Genomic DNA, 18,099 nt, shown 5'->3' with positions numbered 1-18,099 from the left:
TAAGAACGTTCCATTTTTTGAATTTAATTTGAATCCTGTCGATATATTATCGATAATCGGATATCCGTCGAAACTCGAAAGCGCTGCAGAGTTGTCCGTTAGCTGCAAGATGGACGATCTTCGAGAGAGATCACAAATGATGAGAATTTGCGCATTGAGGTGCGGCAACGGGAAATAATTTTAAACGGTATCTGGGAACACCAGTTTTTCACATTTGACTCAAGTTTTTGAGTCTTCTGCTCACGTTCAACTGGCACGAAGAGGATTGATGAAATGTCATGCAACGCGTGTCAAACAAAATTCACCTTCTTTACTCGAGAGGTAATTATAAAAATTCGTACTATCAATTCCACTCTCGCATATCGACCGAGTGATTCATACTTTGATTATACAATTACGCAATATTTGTTTAGAGTTATTTCGTTCTCTTCTTTTTTTACCCCCAAATTCCTTATTCTATTGTTATTGTTTATTAGCATGCACAGCAACAAGTTACAAAAACTTGACACAAAATTTGCCATATTCATATCAATACTTTTCAATGTTTCTTCCAGCATGGTTGTCCAAGTTGCCATTTTTCCTACTGCGCCAAGTGTCTCAGGTACAAATTTGACCTGCCAGATATTGGCAGCACAAAAATATGCGGCAAGTGCTATTATCGTTTGAAAGACGGGGTGGAGAACAAGGCAGAGGAGAAGGTTCAGTCTGAAAATTTAAAACCTCAACTCTCAACACCGTCTGAGGGACAACCGTTGTCCGTCGAGCAAGTTGCTCCAATAGATATTACTCAGAAGTACGCAAGTGGAGATGAAGAGATGGAATAACTTATTTCAGTGTCATTTGTTCAATTACTACATCTTCAATGATAAACATTCATTAATCTTTCCAAAACTGCACAGATTAAATTCGCTTGAAAATCCGTCCAAACCACCGATTGTTTTGTACAAAAAGGAGATTGGACGATGGGATCGCCTGAAGTCTGGACTAGATCCAGCGGATCAGAATATGGTTGATCGACTTAGGAAATTGAAAGATGAGGACAAACCTGTGCCTCAAACTAGCTTGGAGGAGATTAGAAGAAGGCTTGCTCTGCTCAAGGATCAAGACCCTAATAATCCTGTTCCTCAAACTAATGTGAGCTGAAATTAAATACATTGCAATTGTATATTTGTATGCTAGTTCAACTAGCTCATTGACTTTTGTTGCTCCCAAATTTGCCACTTCTCTTCAAGATCCATTCAGTGGATACGAGGTCGGATGAACAAAAGACTGCAGATTTGATAAATGAGTATTTGGAGGAACTTAAGCTGTCTTCGGATGTAAATTCGGATGCACAGATCGAGGACAGGCTTGCCAGATTGAGAGGAATAGATCCTGCGCAAATTCGCAAGGTCAGTATTGAATAATGGCGAAAAATCTTTCAAGATCACAACTTGCTGATATTCATGGTTTATTCCTCTGCTCTGTTTTCAATCAGAACAAACCTGAGGACATTGAGGAAGATGAGCAAACAGCCACTAAAAGAATTCTTAAAAAAGCTTTGGATGAGGCCGCGATAGAGTCGAAATTTGCCGAACTAGATGACCTAGAGCCTATGGATACTGATGTAAGTGCAGCAGCGCTTGACTTGTATATCAAATCTGTTGTGATTTTTAATTTTAAACAGCCAGCTGAAGAGGAAGAAGAGTTACCCTGGTGTACAATTTGCAATGAAGATGCGCAGCTCCGCTGCACGGGATGCGACGGTGATTTGTACTGTACATCGTGCTTTCGGGAAGGGCATGACTCGTTTGAAATGGTCGATCATCAGAGTGTGCCTTTTACGCCACGGAAAAAAGTCAAAAAAGTTGATGATTGATGGATTAATTCGCTAAAAATATCGGTATTACTGGTACTTTGCAATTTACATGCAAGAGATATTGGTTTTCTCAAATTATTTCAAGCTTTCTCCCGCATAGAAAAATATTCTAATCATCACATAGACTCAACTACCAGCTTTTGACTTACGATTCGTAAACAGTTGTGCAATTGATCTAAGGTATTAAAAAAAATTATACGCATATATTTATACAAATACACATAATTATATTTATATAATTTTATACATATGTGTTTTAACACTTTTTCAATGTAGTTTTTATTTTTGCTTCTGCTATTCGCGGTTGCAATGAAGTACACATACCTTTTATTTGCATATTTATTTATACATATGTATACATAATGTGATATCTGTGACATCAGTTTTTAGGGTGGCTGCCTGTATTTTCAAGAATATATTATGTTTCAACCTCTATCCGATATCCGTGTTACAAAATTTAGAATTAACGTTGCCCAGAAATATTTTGGCAGGCAACTCAATATGCAGTCGCGTGTGCCTAGTACCTGTTTGCAAAGTTCTTTCAAAATTGAAAGTTGAGCTTTCTTTCAACAGGGGTTGAATAAAAGTTGGCAGTATAAGAATTTTACTTCCTGGATAATCAGAGTGACTATAAGCATATGCATGTCATTTTGTACAGCAAATATTTCGCACACAATTAACGATCATGCTTGTGTGGTGACAAATCGTCGTTACGGACCCTGCGTTGTTCGGCGTTGATACCAGTATCCTTCCATCGATGATTCGAAACAAACTCTGAATCATTCCAGTACTGAACTTCGCCGTCAGCACAGAGTCCATAAATGGTAGACGTCGCTACCAAGATGGAGGAGGTGATCCAAAACACGATCCTCCATTCCAACAGGGTCTGATTAGGTGTGAGAACGCCTACCGCGTAGGGTGCCAGGATCCCGGCAAGAGCGCCGCTTCCGTTTACGATGGCGGTTAGGGTTCCAGAGTAGTTTGGACTCAGGTCTAAGGGATTGACCATGATGCCCGGATAGAACGATCCCATGAACCCTATGCCCACCGTGAAGAACACGACGGCCATAACGCGGTCGCATTCGGCATATGAGGCAGCGAGGACGAATATCGCCGGAAAGAGGGATCCGCTTATTGTGCAAATCTTCCGGACGTTGGTCCTCGACATTTTGCCAGCTTCTATGAGCCAATCAGCGAGCCAAGAGGATGCTATGCCATCAAGCCAGATAACGGCGAAAGGAAGTGAGGTCAGAAGCCCGTTCGCCTGTATCGAGAACTTGAGGACATCGTTCATGTACTTTGGGAGGTCGGTCAGTACCATGTAAAAACCCCAGGAGAAGCCCATTTCACCAGCAATCAGAGCCCAGACCGGAGCCGAGGTCAGAATCTGCCGCCACGGGGTTGGTCCGGTCTTCTTGTGCGTGTGTTCGATCGTCATTTCGTGCAGGTACGTCCGTTCCGCTTCCGTTATGAACGGATGGACGTCCGGCTCGCTGTAGCACAACAAGATCCACGCCAAGAACCAGAGGACTCCCATCCCGCCGTAGACGTAGAACACCATCGGCCAGCCGATCGAGGAGTAGCGTATCAGGAACCCGGAGAGAACCGTTCCCAGGACACATCCGACCTCCATTCCCGACGCTGCCACTGTAACGAGCTTGGATCTCTCCTGCGGTGGCGCCCATTGGGCTATTAGGACGCTGATGGCTGGAACTGTGGATCCCTGGCTGACCCCAGTCAGGAAACGGAACACTATCAGACCCGTTGCCTCGTAATATTTGACTACCAATGGTGTCAGCAGGGTCAGTACAGCTGTTGACAGTACCGCGATGCCTAGTGTGTACTTTCCTCCAAATCTGTCGGCCAGTATTCCGCCTGGTACACTTGTGATCAGGTAGCCCCAGTAGAAACTCGACAGAATTATGCCCTGAAATATTATTTCATCCATCGCGAAAAAGGGTAAACTTTTTGCCACATCGCAGTCTGATTTTAAACAGACTTAATTAATGTCATGTTTGCAGTGTTTTGGGCTCGAGGAGTTAATCACTCATCGATTTGATGTTCACCTGATTTCAAGATTACAAGGATATCAAAAGATTTCAAGAGATATCCGGAAAAGTGTAAACCAGATTTAACGAGTGATTAACCCCTCGTGTGGGCCCTTCTATGCTTTCTTATGGTATAAAATCCCGATCTTCTAGTCTTCTGACCTGCGTGTATTCGTCCCATTCGTAAGTGCCATCTTTACTTTCACTGCTTGTAATATTCGATGAGGTGAAATTAGCTGAAGGACAAGACTCGTATGAAATGTCATTCTTCGAAGCTTCTGTGGTGGCTACCATCTCAGTGATTGCCAGAGACAGGCAAATTCTCATTGTGTAGACGTTCATCATTCCAAAACATCCCATTACCGTGAGTACCCATCGCTGGGGTATTCTTGCACCTGCAAAATCGTCGCTTATATCCAACAGATAGATAATCGTTGTCAATTGTTGTTTGTATCTCTCCGTATGCAACTGATTACCACTGACGGCACGTCACCTAATTTCTACTGAACTAAGAATGAAAGGGAAATTTGAAGTGCATCTTTACTGTTGCCTTCTTTCTATTTCCGTGACAATGGTTACTGACAGAGCATTTATCACGTATGAGTGTTTACTGATTCATTCGTCCAAGGTATTTGGAGCAGTTTGAACAATCTTGATTACAAGATTTTTAAACCTATATTATAAGAGTCAGGTGTCGATAGTTGTTGGATTGATTGATGTGAGTCATAAGGTAAAGTCTGGGTAGTTTGGATTTCATCGTTTAATCTTTCCACTTAAAATGCAGCCGTGCGTTTAACATCGTGAAAAATGATGTTAAACTGCAATTCGACAATGATTCGATCGTGACTTTTAACATTTATATTTTTTTCTATTGTAAATCTAGAAATTTTTAAATTTCTACCTACATTAAAAGTTCTACTTTAAGAATTCTGTTATAAAAATCCGTGCTGAAAATGTGCCGAGGGAAATCGTAAATATATTATGTTTGGAATTCTGAATTTCTCTACATCGATTTATATAACTTATGTTTTCTGGGAAAGATATTTAAATTTTTTTCAATCGAGCCGAGAGTATTTTTCAAATTCGAAATATGTATATAGATACACTATAGCTGTATTATAATTTTATGACTTACAACAAATTTTCCACGTGGAGAACATCTTTGAGGAATCAATGAATCGAGGAAATTTTTAACTGGAAACTCACACTCGATAATTTATTGAAGAAAGACAAGATTGAAAAAGTAAATGAAAAGATAAATAATTAACTGCTAACTGAGATCTGATGTTTGTTACACTCTTCGCAGTCGCCGGAATGATTCTGGTATCTTTTATCTTTGGACATAACTTCCTCGTATGGTATACGGTCTGTGTGAATAAGATATCATTTTCAAATTTTTCACTTGACGAACAAAACATTAACTTATCATCGTCGGCAATTATTACTTTATTTGTACAAGATGCACATCTGTTAAATCTTAAAGTAAACCGATGAGTTAAAAATAGAATACATATTCGTATGATCGGTTGAATGATTAAAAATAAGGTGTATAAGAAAAAATAGAAAAACCTAACGGGTTGAACAGTTTAATAAAAGAAGATGGAAATTACAAGGTGGATCATCCACATCAGATGGTATCTGTACTGACTCGTTGAACTTGAGTAGCGGTCTGTTGACGTTTCCGAAAGTCAGGATCATTCCAGTACTGGACCTCACCGCTGGCCCACAAATCGTAAATAAATACCGCTACAAAGTTGGCTATAAATGTGATCCAGAACACGATTCTCCACTCGGAGAACGTCTGATTTGGCGTTAGAATGCCGACCGCATACGGAGCCACGACCCCGACGATAGCTGCAACGCCGTTAGTGATCCCCATCAGGGTGCCAGAGTAGTTTGGGCTGAGGTCAAGGGCGTTGACCATCACGCTGCAGAATATAGGACCCATCATGCCTACCCCGATTGTAAAGAGGATTGTGACGACGATGCGGTCGCAGCCTGCGTACGAGGCGGCGATTATGCATACTGCCGAGGTCGCTAAAGCGAATGACGCGAATATTTTTCGGACATTCGTCCTCGAGAGTCTCTCCGTTTTTATCAGCCAGTCTGCGAGCCAGGATGAAGAAATACTGACCAAGAAAAGTACAAGGTACGGCAGAGCGGACAGTAATCCGTTCGATTGTACGGAGAATTTCAGTACGCTGCTCATGTACTTCGGAAGGTCGGTTAGCATCGTGTAGTAACCCCACATCCAGCCTGCTTTAGCAACCAGAAGAGCCCACAGTGGTACCGAGGTCACAATGTGCCTCCAGGGTATCGGTCCAACATCCTTGTGCATGTGCTCACGCATCGTTTCGCCCAGGCGTTTCCTTTCCTCGTCAGAAATGAACGGATGGTCATCTGGATTGTTGTAGCAGAGAAAAATCCAGGCAAGAAACCAGACTACACTCACGCTACCGAAAACGTAGAAGACTATCGGCCAGCCAATCGATGAATTTTGTATGAACACTCCGGATAGCCCATTACCGAGCATTGTTCCCACCTTCATTCCTGCCATTGCTAAAGCTCCCATCATACTTCTCTCTTCGGGTGGAGCCCAATGAGCTAAGAGGACATTTACAGCGGGTAGAACCATTCCTTCACCCATCCCAATCAGAAACCGAAGGACTACTAATCCCGGTGCGTCGAAAGCCTCGACAACCACTGGTGTCAACAGAGTGAATATCGCCGTCGATAAGATGCCAAAACCCAAGACATGCTTTCCTCCAAACTTATCAGCCAACATTCCACACGGAAGTTGACTGATTACATGCCCCCAGTAGAAACTCGATAAGATGATTCCCTGAAGAATAATGATTAGAAAAGTTTCAGGCATAAAGTAAGTGTACCAGTTACTGTCCCTGTCCCAATTATTGACCTTTGTTGATTGTACCTGTTTGATCCTCAGTTCTAAAATTACCAAAAAATAAATTTTTACTATCCAACCCTCGAGCAGTTGGCTTAAGTCGTCGAGAAACTCACAATTTGTGCCTTCAATTTATAATTATGGTAAATAAAAGGGTCAATAATTGGGTCTAAACGTGTCAATAACTGGTACACTTACTTACCTTACTCAAGTTTACTCAATTCACACAGTTTACTCAATTTTCACCTGTGTGTATTCTGTCCATTCGTGTGCACCGCCACTACTTCCAGTCGAGGATGTTGACAACTCAGTTGCTGGGCAAACTTCGTCTGAACTGGTATGACTCGACGATTGATTCGTGGCGGTGACCATCTCCGTGATTGCGATAGACAGACAAATCCTCATCGTATATCCATTCATAATCGCAAAACACGTCATCACTGCCAGTATCCATCGCTGTGGTATGCACGCACCTGAATAAAAGCGAAGAATTAGGATAGATACCCTTGTATACTATATTCTGATAACTTCCACACATTTTGAAGATAATTTCGTGCACAAGTAGGAAGAAACATAAGATATGATTTCAAATTACAACAAATTTTCCACGAGGATAACATCGGTCTCGAATGTCGTTATAATTTGGGTAAATTTTACAATTTTAACCGACTCACTGCGTGATGAGACGGAGCTCGACTCCAATAATATCTGAGTGGGTAAAAGTACAATTGTACATTGCAGGTTAATGGTCTCGGATCTTATCTTAAGCTATAATTTTTTCTGAATACAGTGCTCGTAAAAAACGTATATGCATCTGATTAACTTGTTGTTAATTTGACCAAATCTTATATTGTTTTATCTAAATGACCGATAACGAATCCTCGCTGTGATGTACCGTAATCAGGTAATATGAAAGAGATGAGGAGTAATCCCCTAAAGTGGAAGGTTATCTGCCCTCACAATCCTGGCAGTTAATGGTAGTCGCTGAGGATTATTTATCAAAATCATTGCGTCGGTCGTTGGAGAAAATAACTGCAATTCGATCATCACTGATATGTGTTATTAAAGAGTAAATATAAAAAGAAAACGATGGTCAGTGTATTAGAAAGGTTTTAAAATAAGTCATTGTTCGCCGGAAACGCGGAAAACTTGAAAGTAACCATAGCAGTAATGGTACTACTCGTAGTAATTTTGTTATCTAGTGTCTTTTAAAGTGATCGTTGATCATGACTTGCGACATAGTTGAGTAATATACGAATAAATGAGAAATGCTTTGTTACAGGTGCAGATTTTAAAACCAGCTGGTCCCAATCAGTCGCGTCATCTGGATGTGAATACGCTCATTATCAATTTCAATATGCAGATGATGTAAACTAAGTTGGACGCCAAGTAAACCAGAAATGTGATCCAGAGGACGATCATCGTTCTTTCGTGCTGAGGGTTCAATTGGGAAACCGGGACGTTCAGCGCTGGGTAAGTCATTCTCTGCTCCATTCGTTTGTATCGCCGCCACTGGTGCGTGACGAGGATGTTGACCCAGTTGATGAGGGACAAACTTCGTTCGAACTGGTACTGTTTGATGTCACTGTTGTTTCAATCGTGTCTGTTATCGCGATCGACGAGTAAATTCTCATCGTCACCGCGTTATGTGGTGCTAAACATCTCATCACAGCTAAGATCCATCTCTGCAATATTTTTCCTCGTGGTACTAAATACATAAAGAAAACGAGTTTTTCGCTACCGAAATCCAATTTTTTTATGGTTTTGAATATTCAATGGTCAATTTTTAAAAATACAAAACTTACTTCAGTTAACCACATCGATATCCGAATTTCAATTTTCACTTGTGTGTATTCGTTCCACTGGTAAACGCCACTAGTGCTTGTGCTCGACGATGTTGATTCCAGAGATGCACAAGTCTCGTCTGAACTGGTACTATTCGTTGATGAATTCTCCGCGGTGACCATCTGCGTATTGGCGATTGACAAGGAAATTCGCATTGTGTATGCGGCTGTCATTTCCAAACACGACATCACTGCTAGTATCTTTTTTTTTACATTAAGAATAGATTGAAACGTGCGGCATGATGAAAGAACTGCGCTGGACGATTACTTATTTACATTTGCAGATATGTATACAGGGGTTTGAAAGATATTAGCGTAATACTGAGCGTCATTTTAATTTGTGAGAACCTATTTGACATTGTTTTCATGCTTTACATACTAACCAACAGATCACCTGCTATATGATTACTTCCATTTTAAGTCGCATATCCCATAAAATAAGCATGGAGATTTTTGTTTCTTGAAATTGTAATTGTTTTACAAAAGCGATCTATTGGACCGTGATGGGAAAACAAAAACATTCTCATCACATTTCTCGATACATAGGTATACACGAAGATATAAATGAAAAACAATTTAATTAAGAGAGGATCACGAGCCTAGAAAATCGTGAAACTTGCCTAAGCTATTCACTTCATGACATTCTCTCTTCATATTTGCGTTTTTCACTTCCAACCTCTTTCTGCTCCCGATCAATGGATTCCAAGTCATTCCAGGGCTGGACCTCACCGTCACCCCAGATGTCAAAGATCGTAGTTGTGGTAAAGAACAACGCGAATGTAATCCAGAAGACGATTCTCCACTCTGAGAGAAACTGATTTGGAGTTAAAACGCCGACTGCGTAGGGAGCGGCGATACTGGCAAGGGACGTTATCGTGTTCGTAATGCCCATCAGGGTTTCCGCGTGGTTCGGGCTCAGGTCAACGTTGTTCACCATCACCCCGGGAAACAAGTTGCCCATCACTCCCATTCCAAATATGAAGAGAACCACGACCACCGTCCGATTGCATCCGGCGTATGAAGCGGCGATCAGGAAGAACGCTGTTCCGAGTCCACCTATGCTGGTGAAGGCTTTGCGCGCGTTCCTTCTCGATATCTTTTTCCCCGTTATAAGCCAATCCGCAAGCCAGGACGAGGCGTTGCTCACTACCCACTTGGCCATGAAGGGCAACGCTGAAAGCAGCCCGTTAGACTGAACCGAGAACTTCAGAACGCTGCTCATGTACTTTGGCAGGTTCGTTATCATTACATAGGAGCCCCAGTCGTGACTCAGGCTTGCCGCTATCAATGCCCAGAAGGGTGGAGAGGAGAGTATACATCGCCATGGAATTGGCTGTTTCCTTCCGCGCTTTCCTGTGGCAAAAAAATTGGAAATAAAAAAATTTTGTCATTAAATCACTACACATCTCTTGAAATCAATCAAGTCTGATTGAATATCTACTTGAATTTACTTTAAACTGTATAAATTGGCCGATCCCCTTAAGCTGTTCATTCGTGTGAAAATTGATATTAGAGGCCTTTTGAGGTCGCTGGTTACGTACTCCACTAAAAATTTGAAAATTTAAATTGTCTGATAAAATATGGTGGACTAAAATGCAAAACTGATTACTCGCGATACGCCATGAGAAATTAAGTATTTTTAAGCCACCATACTTAACCCACTATTTCGAGTTTCTTCATTTTAACGTTGAGTTTGCATTCTGGGACGCACAAAACCTCTGAGAACCAGATTTCATATCAATCATTTCACGTTTTGAATGAGCGTTCGCGATATTGGATCCGCCATTTTGAATTTCTAAATTTTAAGAGCAGATTCGTAATCAGCGACCATGAAAACCCCTGAGTACCAAATTTCACGAAAATCGTCAGAGCCAATCAGAAAATAATCGATGTGCTCAATATGTCGTCAATGTCGTTCTAGTGGTTGAAGACCATTTATCAAATTCAAACGAAGTTATGCGAATATGCTTGAAGTCACTTTAGATTATTTGAGTTCACGAAGCCACTTGCATTCATACCGATGATATGTTTTAATAAGTAGTTTACCAGTGTTCACCTCGTTTATGGTTTCCTCGAGGTATTTTTTCTCTTCATCGGTTATGAACGGATGCATCTCGGGCCGGCTGTAACAGAGGAGAGTCCAGGCACAGAACCACAGCACAGAGAAGCTTCCGAAAAAGTAGAACACGATCGGCCAACCTATCGAGGAGTTTTCTATCAGCACTCCAGACAGCGCGTTTGCCACTATTGTACCCAGCATCGCTCCAGACATTATCAAGTTGCCAATCTTTGATCGCTCGTTCGGCGGTGCCCAATGACCTGTAAGAAAACTGAACGAAGGGTAGATGGCTCCGCCACTCAGTCCCATAAGGATACGGAGGACTATCAAACCCTTTGCGCCGTATGCTTCAACAACCGTCGGCGTCAACAGGGTCAACACTCCAGCCAAGAGAAGGCCAATACCGAGAGGGTACTTGCCTCCAAATTTAGCCACTGTTATTCCACCTGGTATTTGAGCTACCATGTAGCCCCAGAAAAAGCTGGACAGAATGAGTCCCTGGAATGAGATTTTTTCAAGTGAACTCTTAAAACCTCATAAAATATTTTATCGTATGAAGTAATTGTACCCATGAAAGTCTCAGGAATTCCACAAGTTTTGCGATATGTTTTTAGTCAGTATACTTGAGATCCTATAATTATACACCATGAAATACGAGGTTCTATTTCATATTTCGCTATCGGTAATGAGACTAGATAAAATTCATTTTCTCCAACCTGTGTATATTCGCTCCATTCGTAAGTGCCACCGGTAGTTGAGTTGGACGAGGTTGATTCGAATGCTGGACAAGTATCGTCTGAGATTGTATCGTTCGATGAATCTGACTTGGCAACCATCTCGGTGATAGCAACCGACAAGCAGCTTCTCATCATAAAGGCATTCATGGCAGCCAAACATCCCATAAACGCTAATATCCATCGCTGCTGTAACTTTCCGCCTAAAAATAAGCCATACGTAACTTACTGACTTTCGATTAGTGCCGGGCATGGCCGACGACCGTTCAACTCACAGCAAATTTTCCAACCGACTAACATTCTTGCAGTTGTCCCGACGAATCAGTCAATTAACGAATGTAAATTCACTCACTTTTTAAACGTTATATTAGGTAATGCAAATGTCAGAGACCTCTGTTGTGGGCATCCAGACAGGTAAAACGTACAGAGACCAAAGACTCGGTGTGATTAAAGAGTCTTACTATCTGGGAATTGTAAATTTTACTTATATATTATCAGCCACGTGCTTCTAATCGAGATATTAACTATTAGAATGCGAAGAACCTATTCAATTGTCAACGGTTCACATATCTTGATAAAGCTTCTCGTAAATTTAACATGTTAGGAACCCATTTTTTTCCTGGTTATTTTTTCTACAGTAAAACACATGACGAAAATACACCCCCAGATAACTGACGATATTCCCTTCCCCAAGGGGGTGTGATGCAATACTTGACTGATGCCTTAAAATGTAGAGTAAAGTTACGAGTCTTAAGTCGAGTCATCTCTTTTGCAAATTGCGTACAGACAAATTCTGTTGTGCTGGATCGCGCTGTAGATTTTACCTCGCAATTTTCCCGCTAGTATCACGGATAATCACGTGACAGGATTCGGCGTGGCATTTGCGTTATTACGTTGGTGAATTTCGGATGCGGTTGCGAATACGATTCGATAGGTTATCATAAATGATTAGTGATCATGCTTTGTTGGCGTGGAGTCACTAGTAGGATTACGGAATAGCCGGAAAAAACCGGTGATAAGGACCGCGTATGTTTTACGAAATTGCGATTATGATTGCGTTTGATTTCGTACGATGTTTGATTTTGGTTGCATTTGCCGGGATATGATTGGGGATTTTGTTATTGCTGAGTGATGAATATGGTGTCGACGATTATGCTTCGTCTTACGGAATTGCGACTGTGTCGAGAAAAAGTTGCACAATTGGGAGAATTACGGTCAGGTTTGAGAATTACGAATTAGGATTGAGATCAGGTTAATTATGAATCGCGATGTTTCCTTCGACGATTACGTTGCGTTGGCCACTTTTAATTTAATTGAGGATTAGCTGCGTGTTTGATTCGATGCAGGTAACGATTGCGCTGAGTGAAGAATATCAAGCCACGTCTAACATTAAATATATTTAGAGTAATCATCATCTTATAAATTCAATGAAGAAAAATTAACTAACTACGAAAAACTGCTGACAACGAATATATTTTAATACATTGAAAAATTAAATACAATTCGGGACAGTTGCGTGTCACACATACACGACGAATTTTCAAAAAAAATATCGTTGGATAATGAAAAGATATTCGATTCTAGGAAAGATTTTTATCATTGATTGGTGTAAGCTCTTTGGCGACGAAGCTTCTCGTAAATGTAACGTATTAGGAACCTATTTTTTTTCCTAGTCACTTTTCTACAGTAACACACACACGATGAAAATACTTGACTATTAATTTTTTCAAATACCACAATCTTACTTTCCTCTCCTAATAACTTTTCGAGGACAAGTGTACTCTGGTATCTCTTATTCCCACCTGTAATTCTTACATTTGGTATTACATTGACAGACAATGACCTTACCTCACGAGGTGTAACCCGGCCTCCTAAATATTCAGCGAGGAGCTCTTGTGACGGCAAACACGCTTACTTCGCAATGTTAGACCTCGATACCTGCCATAAATCTCTGTATCGTTGCATATGACCTTGGCCATCTCCCCATGCACTCCCCTCTCCCACAACTTCGCTTACTTATAACTTTTTAACTGAGGTATTTCTCAATTCATTACATATTCGACATTCGCAAATTTATTTCAATGGCATTCTGTGCAGAACCTTAACGCGTAGGTGAGATAAGAGGTTAAATTCTATAACCGTGAGAGTTGGTGAAAAATGATGTCAAAAGCTATTCGCAATTCAAAATTCTGAATGTGAAATTATTTTCGTTGAATGGGTGCCTCATTGATTTGATATTAAAAGGCGTAATTACAATTTAGGCTGATGACAAATGGCGATGTTTCGATATCGTCTAATTGAATCAGGATATTTTTTATTAATACATAACATAAAATAAGCGTTGGAAATGATAACATTTTAGTTTCTTAAACTAATTTCCTTCATTGCACTCGTTTTGCAGAAGTAATTTATTTGAAGTTCACGTTAAATGATATAAAATTTTATTATCGTATTTCTTAATACACATATCTGATACATCCTGAGAGTCATATCGTTTTTAGAAAATCTTGCTCTGAATTGGTCAGAAAAAAATCAGACAGTTTTATAAAATAAGTCAACGACAGCTTGTGAAATCATCGCGAGGCTAGAGGCCTCGAGGAACTCGGAGCTATCAGCTCGAGGAAATCCTTTGTCCATCCTTCTGTTTTCCGTTTTCAACCTCTTTCTGCTTTCTGTCAATGGAGTCCAGATCGTTCCAGGGCTGAACATCGCCGTCACCCCAGATATCGAAGATGAGAGTAGTGACGAAGGACAATACGAATGTGATCCAGAATACGATTTGCCGCTCCAAACGGGTTTGATTTGGCGGCCATCAGATATTTAAAAAAAATTTATTTTCTACAAGTACAGTAGAGTTTTATGAACAGAATTGAAAAGAAATGGAAAAAAATGAAGAAATTGCGGGGATATGAGGCGATTAGCAAGATCCTCTTTGAAAGTCCTTAACGTTGGTGCAATGTTTTCCTGTGTGACGCATTATCTAAAAAATGAAATAAAAAAATTGTCTTGTAAAAAGAGGTAACAGTTGAAGTGTAGCACAGGAAAAAATTTTACAAATTTTTTTTTGTCAAAACGTCAGTTGGCCGTAGAAAAAACTCGGATTTTTGTCACCATTTTCAGCGCTAAATATTAATGAAAAATGAACGCGGCATCCAATCAAGAAAATCCTGTACCACATCCTGGGTGATATTATAAAAAATACGTTGAATAAATTTCATCAAAATCGATGGAGTAGATCTCGAAATAGTTCACCCACCAGGTTAAAAGAAGTAGTTTTCTTGTTTGCATCCGTTTTTCAGAAGCTATTTTCTCGAAATCCTTAGTAGGGATGTCCTTCTGTCATTCTCAGAATTACAGTTATCTCATACCTGAACACTGAAAATCGGTAATGTGATGGAAAAAGTCACATCGGCAGATGAATGGAAAATAAAAAAATTATTCCATATACGATCCAAGATGTCGTAAGAACTTACTCGAGCTATTGGATTCATCAACCCAAGGATATGTTTTCTTCATCCGCTTGTTCTGGGTTCGCAACCTCCGTCCGTTTTCCATCGACGTTGTCCGAATGATTCCATGACTGAACTTCACCGTCGCCCCAGATAACGAAGATTAGTGCTGCCGTGAAGAATAAGATGACTGTGATCCAGAAAACGATTCTCCACTCCGAAAGGGTATGGTTTGGTGTGAGAACACCGATAGCATAGGGAGCCGCTATTCCCGTGAGGGCTGTCATTGTCTTCATAATACCCATCAACGTTCCTGCATAGTTCGGGCTCAAGTCAACAATGTTTACTATGGATCCAGGGTAGAAGTTGCCCATCACTCCCATGCCCAAGACAAAGAGTGTGACGACTAGCTCCCTGTTGCATCCGGCGTACGACGCACCAATTAAAAAAAAAGCCATTCCGGGTCCGCCAATTGTGACAAAGATCTTGCGCGTGTTTGTCCTCGATAGCTTGCCCGCCTTTATCAGCCAGTCCGCAAGCCAGGAAGAAGCGTTTATCACTAACCACTTGGCTGCGAATGGCAGGGCAGAGAGCAGACCATTTGACTGGATGGAATATTTCAGGACGCTGCTCAAGTATTTTGGAAGGTTAGTCAACATTACGAAGCTGCCCCAGTCATGGCTTATATTGGCCATTGTTACTGCCCAGAACGGTCGGGAGGACATTATGCGTCGCCACGGAATCTGCAGATTTTCTCTTCGATTCATCCCTGTGGTAAAAATATAATGAGTTTGATATAAAGGACTCTAGAATACAGTCATTAAGTTCATTCTCCAAGAGCGAATCCGAGGAGCTTGTTATCCGGAAACACATTTCGCTCCATGAATTCAGAGAACTCACCGAATTTAAAAATGTTGAGTGAATTGAAACTATTTAACTGATTTCAACTGACGTCTTTTAGCCAATCCACATGACTTCAAGTCATATTTGTGGAAAAGTAACTTAAATTGACTTCAAGGCATTTTAGATGTTCAAAGAGGAGGTAAATTCTCTCCATTTAAATGTACCTGAATTTACTTGAAATCATGTGAACTGACGCGGAGACGTCAAAAGAAGGCAAATGACGTTTTCAGAGTTGATTGGTTCAAACTCAGTCGAGGTCATGTGATTTCATGAAGCTGTTTACACTTCAACGTTGACAATGAGACCAAAAAAAAATATTATAACCAGTGCTGTTCTGCATCGTGGTTTCCATGAGGTGTTTCTTTTCTTTCTCTGTTATAAACGGGTGATCCTCGGGTCGGCTGTAGCAGAGGACACTCCAGGCGATAAACCAAATCATCGAAAAGCCCCCGAAGAAGTAAAACACGATCGGCCAACCGATCGAGGAGTTTTCTATAAGCACTCCGGACAGTGCGTTTGAGGCTATGGTCCCCAACATCCCTCCGGAAGTCATCGTGTTGCCGATTTTTGATCGCTCATTGGGCGACGCCCAGTGCGCCGTGAGGAAGCTGAGCGAAGGTAAAACCACCCCACCGCTCACTCCCATCAGGACACGGAGGACTATCAGACCCTTGGCGTCGTAAATCTGGATCGCCGTTGGGGTCAGCAGCGTCAGCACTCCAGCCGTCAAGATACTGATTCCAAGGGGCCACTTACCTCCGAATTTAGCTACCATCATTGCACCTGGTATTTGAGCTACCGCATAGCCCCAGGCAAAGCTGGATAGAACGATTCCCTATAATGTGTTTTTTCGTTTTTGTGAGTGTTTTACAGATCATGTGAAAACACATAAAGTCTTATTATGTCGAACTGAACAGCTCAGATTTGATTTCATATTATATTATTATCCTAATAAATTTTTCACGCTCGATAACGATTTTTTATGCTGACCTGCATCATTTGAGACGGATATAACCGCATATCTTATCGTGTCGAAATAAACAAGACTTCGCAAAATTCATCGACCGATGAAAAACTATACTCTTCAGGGCAGCTCTACTTAAAATAATTTCCGTCTGAAATCACCAAATATTTGGAAATTTCATTCAACTTTCAGACCCATTTCTGACTGTACATCCGTTGAATATTCGATTCGAACCCAACTGAATGCCAGGGAAACATTATTTCAAGATTTAGGCGGAACGTTTCTAATATTTCTAATCTCAGAACTACAAAAAGTGATTGATTCCGCACCTGCATGTATTCACTCCATTCGTAAGTGCCGCCGGTACTTGATGTCGACGATGAAGTGGATTCGGATGCTGGGCAAGTGTCGTCCAAGCTCGTATCGTTCGACATTTCAGTTTTGGTGACTATCTCCGTAATCGCAACTGACAGGCAACCTCTCATCATGAGGGCGTTGGCGATTGCCAGACATCCCATAACTGCCAATATCCATCGTTGCGATATTCTCCCACCTGTCGATATTTCATTCTTGAATTTCTGAGTACGTTTAAAGTCAGGGCTTGGAACATGGTGATCCAATTCACAGCCAATATTTCATCTCAGTAACATTCTCACAGTTTGTTCCACGAAGAAGATGATAAATGATTTCGGACTTACTTAGCTTTGAAGGCTTGTGACGCAAATTTATCACAATTTGTTTGAGTATAAACATGAATGGATACGCCGCGGGTTAAGGATTCCGTGTCATAACTCCGTTATACGCCAGCTTAATATTAAAGTAGGAGATTCATACTATCTACAAATTAAAATACGGATAGCCTGCCGAACTGTTGACCATCTACATAAATTGATAACCCTTACTGTAGATTTATCTTATTTGGAACGTTCGGTAATTTTTATATACTATGTTCACAATATTGGGCTTGATAAATAAACTCCGATTCGAATTTATTTGAATAATTCTCCAACAAGTTTTTCCCTTTTTCTCGTGATTTGACGTGCTTCGGTATTCTTTTTGCACGTTAGTCATTCTCATATTTGCTTTCACACTGACAGATCGTGATCGTGAAAAAAGGACCAAATTTTCGGCAACAGAAACGCTCACCTTCTCGCCTGACAGTTCGACACCTGAGTTCATCCACTTCGAGATCCACTTTCTCCTTTGTTACGATTCTTATCATCTTGGTTCCGAGCACTCACTCGTGCTTCGACTACACTTTGCCACAACTCCTAACCGAATAAGCATTTCGCAACTAAGAGTATATACTCAACACTTATCGTAGAGGCAAGACGG

General features: G+C 40.9%; 6 protein-coding genes across 9 annotated transcripts in view; 2 read left to right on the top strand and 4 right to left on the bottom strand.

The window, feature by feature from the left end:
* LOC124186464 (endonuclease III-like protein 1) overlaps nt 1-18,099 on the top strand; it is a 37,841-nt gene that overhangs the window by 8,046 nt on the left and 11,696 nt on the right. The window contains exon 4 of the mRNA XM_046578211.1: nt 8,094-8,284. Within this exon, the coding sequence (XP_046434167.1) occupies nt 8,094-8,188 (95 nt within the window). The 3' untranslated portion in view covers nt 8,189-8,284. The remainder of the gene's footprint in view (nt 1-8,093; nt 8,285-18,099) is intronic.
* LOC124186465 (abscission/NoCut checkpoint regulator) lies at nt 86-2,293 on the top strand. The gene is made up of 6 exons (XM_046578213.1): nt 86-321; nt 555-793; nt 900-1,134; nt 1,233-1,391; nt 1,478-1,606; nt 1,667-2,293. Exons 1-6 carry the CDS (start codon nt 274-276, stop codon nt 1,856-1,858), a joined length of 1,002 nt encoding a protein of 333 aa, XP_046434169.1. The 5' UTR covers nt 86-273; the 3' UTR covers nt 1,859-2,293.
* On the bottom strand, nt 2,147-5,107 carry LOC124186457 (putative inorganic phosphate cotransporter). Its single transcript, XM_046578202.1, has 3 exons — nt 5,042-5,107; nt 4,069-4,301; nt 2,147-3,785 (listed from the first exon to the last, which is right to left on the bottom strand). The coding sequence occupies exons 1-3, from the start codon at nt 5,064-5,066 to the stop codon at nt 2,535-2,537; spliced, it is 1,509 nt and encodes a 502-aa protein (XP_046434158.1). The 5' UTR covers nt 5,067-5,107; the 3' UTR covers nt 2,147-2,534.
* Nucleotides 5,100-7,514, bottom strand: LOC124186462 (putative inorganic phosphate cotransporter). Its single transcript, XM_046578207.1, has 3 exons — nt 7,407-7,514; nt 7,058-7,284; nt 5,100-6,748 (listed from the first exon to the last, which is right to left on the bottom strand). The coding sequence occupies exons 1-3, from the start codon at nt 7,429-7,431 to the stop codon at nt 5,534-5,536; spliced, it is 1,467 nt and encodes a 488-aa protein (XP_046434163.1). The 5' UTR covers nt 7,432-7,514; the 3' UTR covers nt 5,100-5,533.
* LOC124186461 (putative inorganic phosphate cotransporter) lies at nt 8,983-13,648 on the bottom strand. Its single transcript, XM_046578206.1, has 5 exons — nt 13,297-13,648; nt 11,724-11,912; nt 11,431-11,651; nt 10,702-11,212; nt 8,983-10,008 (listed from the first exon to the last, which is right to left on the bottom strand). Exons 2-5 carry the CDS (start codon nt 11,746-11,748, stop codon nt 9,290-9,292), a joined length of 1,476 nt encoding a protein of 491 aa, XP_046434162.1. The 5' UTR covers nt 11,749-11,912; nt 13,297-13,648; the 3' UTR covers nt 8,983-9,289.
* Nucleotides 13,867-18,037, bottom strand: LOC124186456 (putative inorganic phosphate cotransporter). Of its 4 annotated transcripts, XR_006871674.1 has the most exons (6): nt 17,911-18,037; nt 17,094-17,317; nt 16,125-16,635; nt 14,922-15,666; nt 14,705-14,823; nt 13,867-14,428 (listed from the first exon to the last, which is right to left on the bottom strand). XR_006871674.1 is itself a non-coding variant. In XM_046578199.1 (5 exons), the coding sequence occupies exons 1-4, from the start codon at nt 17,984-17,986 to the stop codon at nt 14,939-14,941; spliced, it is 1,539 nt and encodes a 512-aa protein (XP_046434155.1). In that variant the 5' UTR covers nt 17,987-18,037; the 3' UTR covers nt 13,867-14,428; nt 14,922-14,938. The 4 variants fall into 4 exon arrangements, 3 of the variants coding, with proteins under 3 accessions (XP_046434155.1, XP_046434156.1, XP_046434157.1); XM_046578199.1 differs by lacking the exon at nt 14,705-14,823; XM_046578200.1 differs by lacking the exon at nt 14,705-14,823 and having other exon boundaries at nt 13,867-14,286.

Source organism: Neodiprion fabricii, chromosome 7 (genome assembly GCF_021155785.1).
Source record: "Neodiprion fabricii isolate iyNeoFabr1 chromosome 7, iyNeoFabr1.1, whole genome shotgun sequence".
Classification (NCBI taxonomy): Eukaryota; Metazoa; Arthropoda; class Insecta; order Hymenoptera; family Diprionidae; genus Neodiprion; species Neodiprion fabricii.
This window is presented reverse-complemented; position numbering and strand designations above follow the sequence as displayed.

Bases quoted from the DNA above. Each gene is read 5' to 3' on its own strand.
- LOC124186465 (XM_046578213.1), top strand. From the start codon at position 274: ATGTCATGCAACGCGTGTCAAACAAAATTCACCTTCTTTACTCGAGAG. The intron at 322-554 runs GTAATTATAAAA...TGTTTCTTCCAG, and splicing joins TCACCTTCTTTACTCGAGAG to CATGGTTGTCCAAGTTGCCA. The intron at 794-899 runs GTACGCAAGTGG...AAAACTGCACAG, and splicing joins CCAATAGATATTACTCAGAA to ATTAAATTCGCTTGAAAATC.
- LOC124186456 (XM_046578199.1), bottom strand. From the start codon at position 17,986: ATGATAAGAATCGTAACAAAGGAGAAAGTGGATCTCGAAGTGGATGAA. The intron at 17,318-17,910 runs GTGAGCGTTTCT...AAATATCGACAG, and splicing joins TCGAACTGTCAGGCGAGAAG to GTGGGAGAATATCGCAACGA. The intron at 16,636-17,093 runs GTGCGGAATCAA...AACACATTATAG, and splicing joins AATGGAGTGAATACATGCAG to GGAATCGTTCTATCCAGCTT.
- LOC124186457 (XM_046578202.1), bottom strand. From the start codon at position 5,066: ATGTTCTCCACGTGGAAAATTTGTT. The intron at 4,302-5,041 runs GTAAGTCATAAA...ACGATTTTGCAG, and splicing joins CTCCACGTGGAAAATTTGTT to GTGCAAGAATACCCCAGCGA. The intron at 3,786-4,068 runs GTCAGAAGACTA...ATAATATTTCAG, and splicing joins AATGGGACGAATACACGCAG to GGCATAATTCTGTCGAGTTT.
- LOC124186462 (XM_046578207.1), bottom strand. From the start codon at position 7,431: ATGTTATCCTCGTGGAAAATTTGTT. The intron at 7,285-7,406 runs GTAATTTGAAAT...GCTTTTATTCAG, and splicing joins ATCCTCGTGGAAAATTTGTT to GTGCGTGCATACCACAGCGA. The intron at 6,749-7,057 runs GTGAAAATTGAG...ATTATTCTTCAG, and splicing joins AATGGACAGAATACACACAG to GGAATCATCTTATCGAGTTT.
- LOC124186461 (XM_046578206.1), bottom strand. From the start codon at position 11,748: ATGTTAGTCGGTTGGAAAATTTGCT. The intron at 11,652-11,723 runs GTGAGTTGAACG...GCTTATTTTTAG, and splicing joins AGTCGGTTGGAAAATTTGCT to GCGGAAAGTTACAGCAGCGA. The intron at 10,009-10,701 runs GTAAACTACTTA...TTTTTGCCACAG, and splicing joins CATAAACGAGGTGAACACTG to GAAAGCGCGGAAGGAAACAG.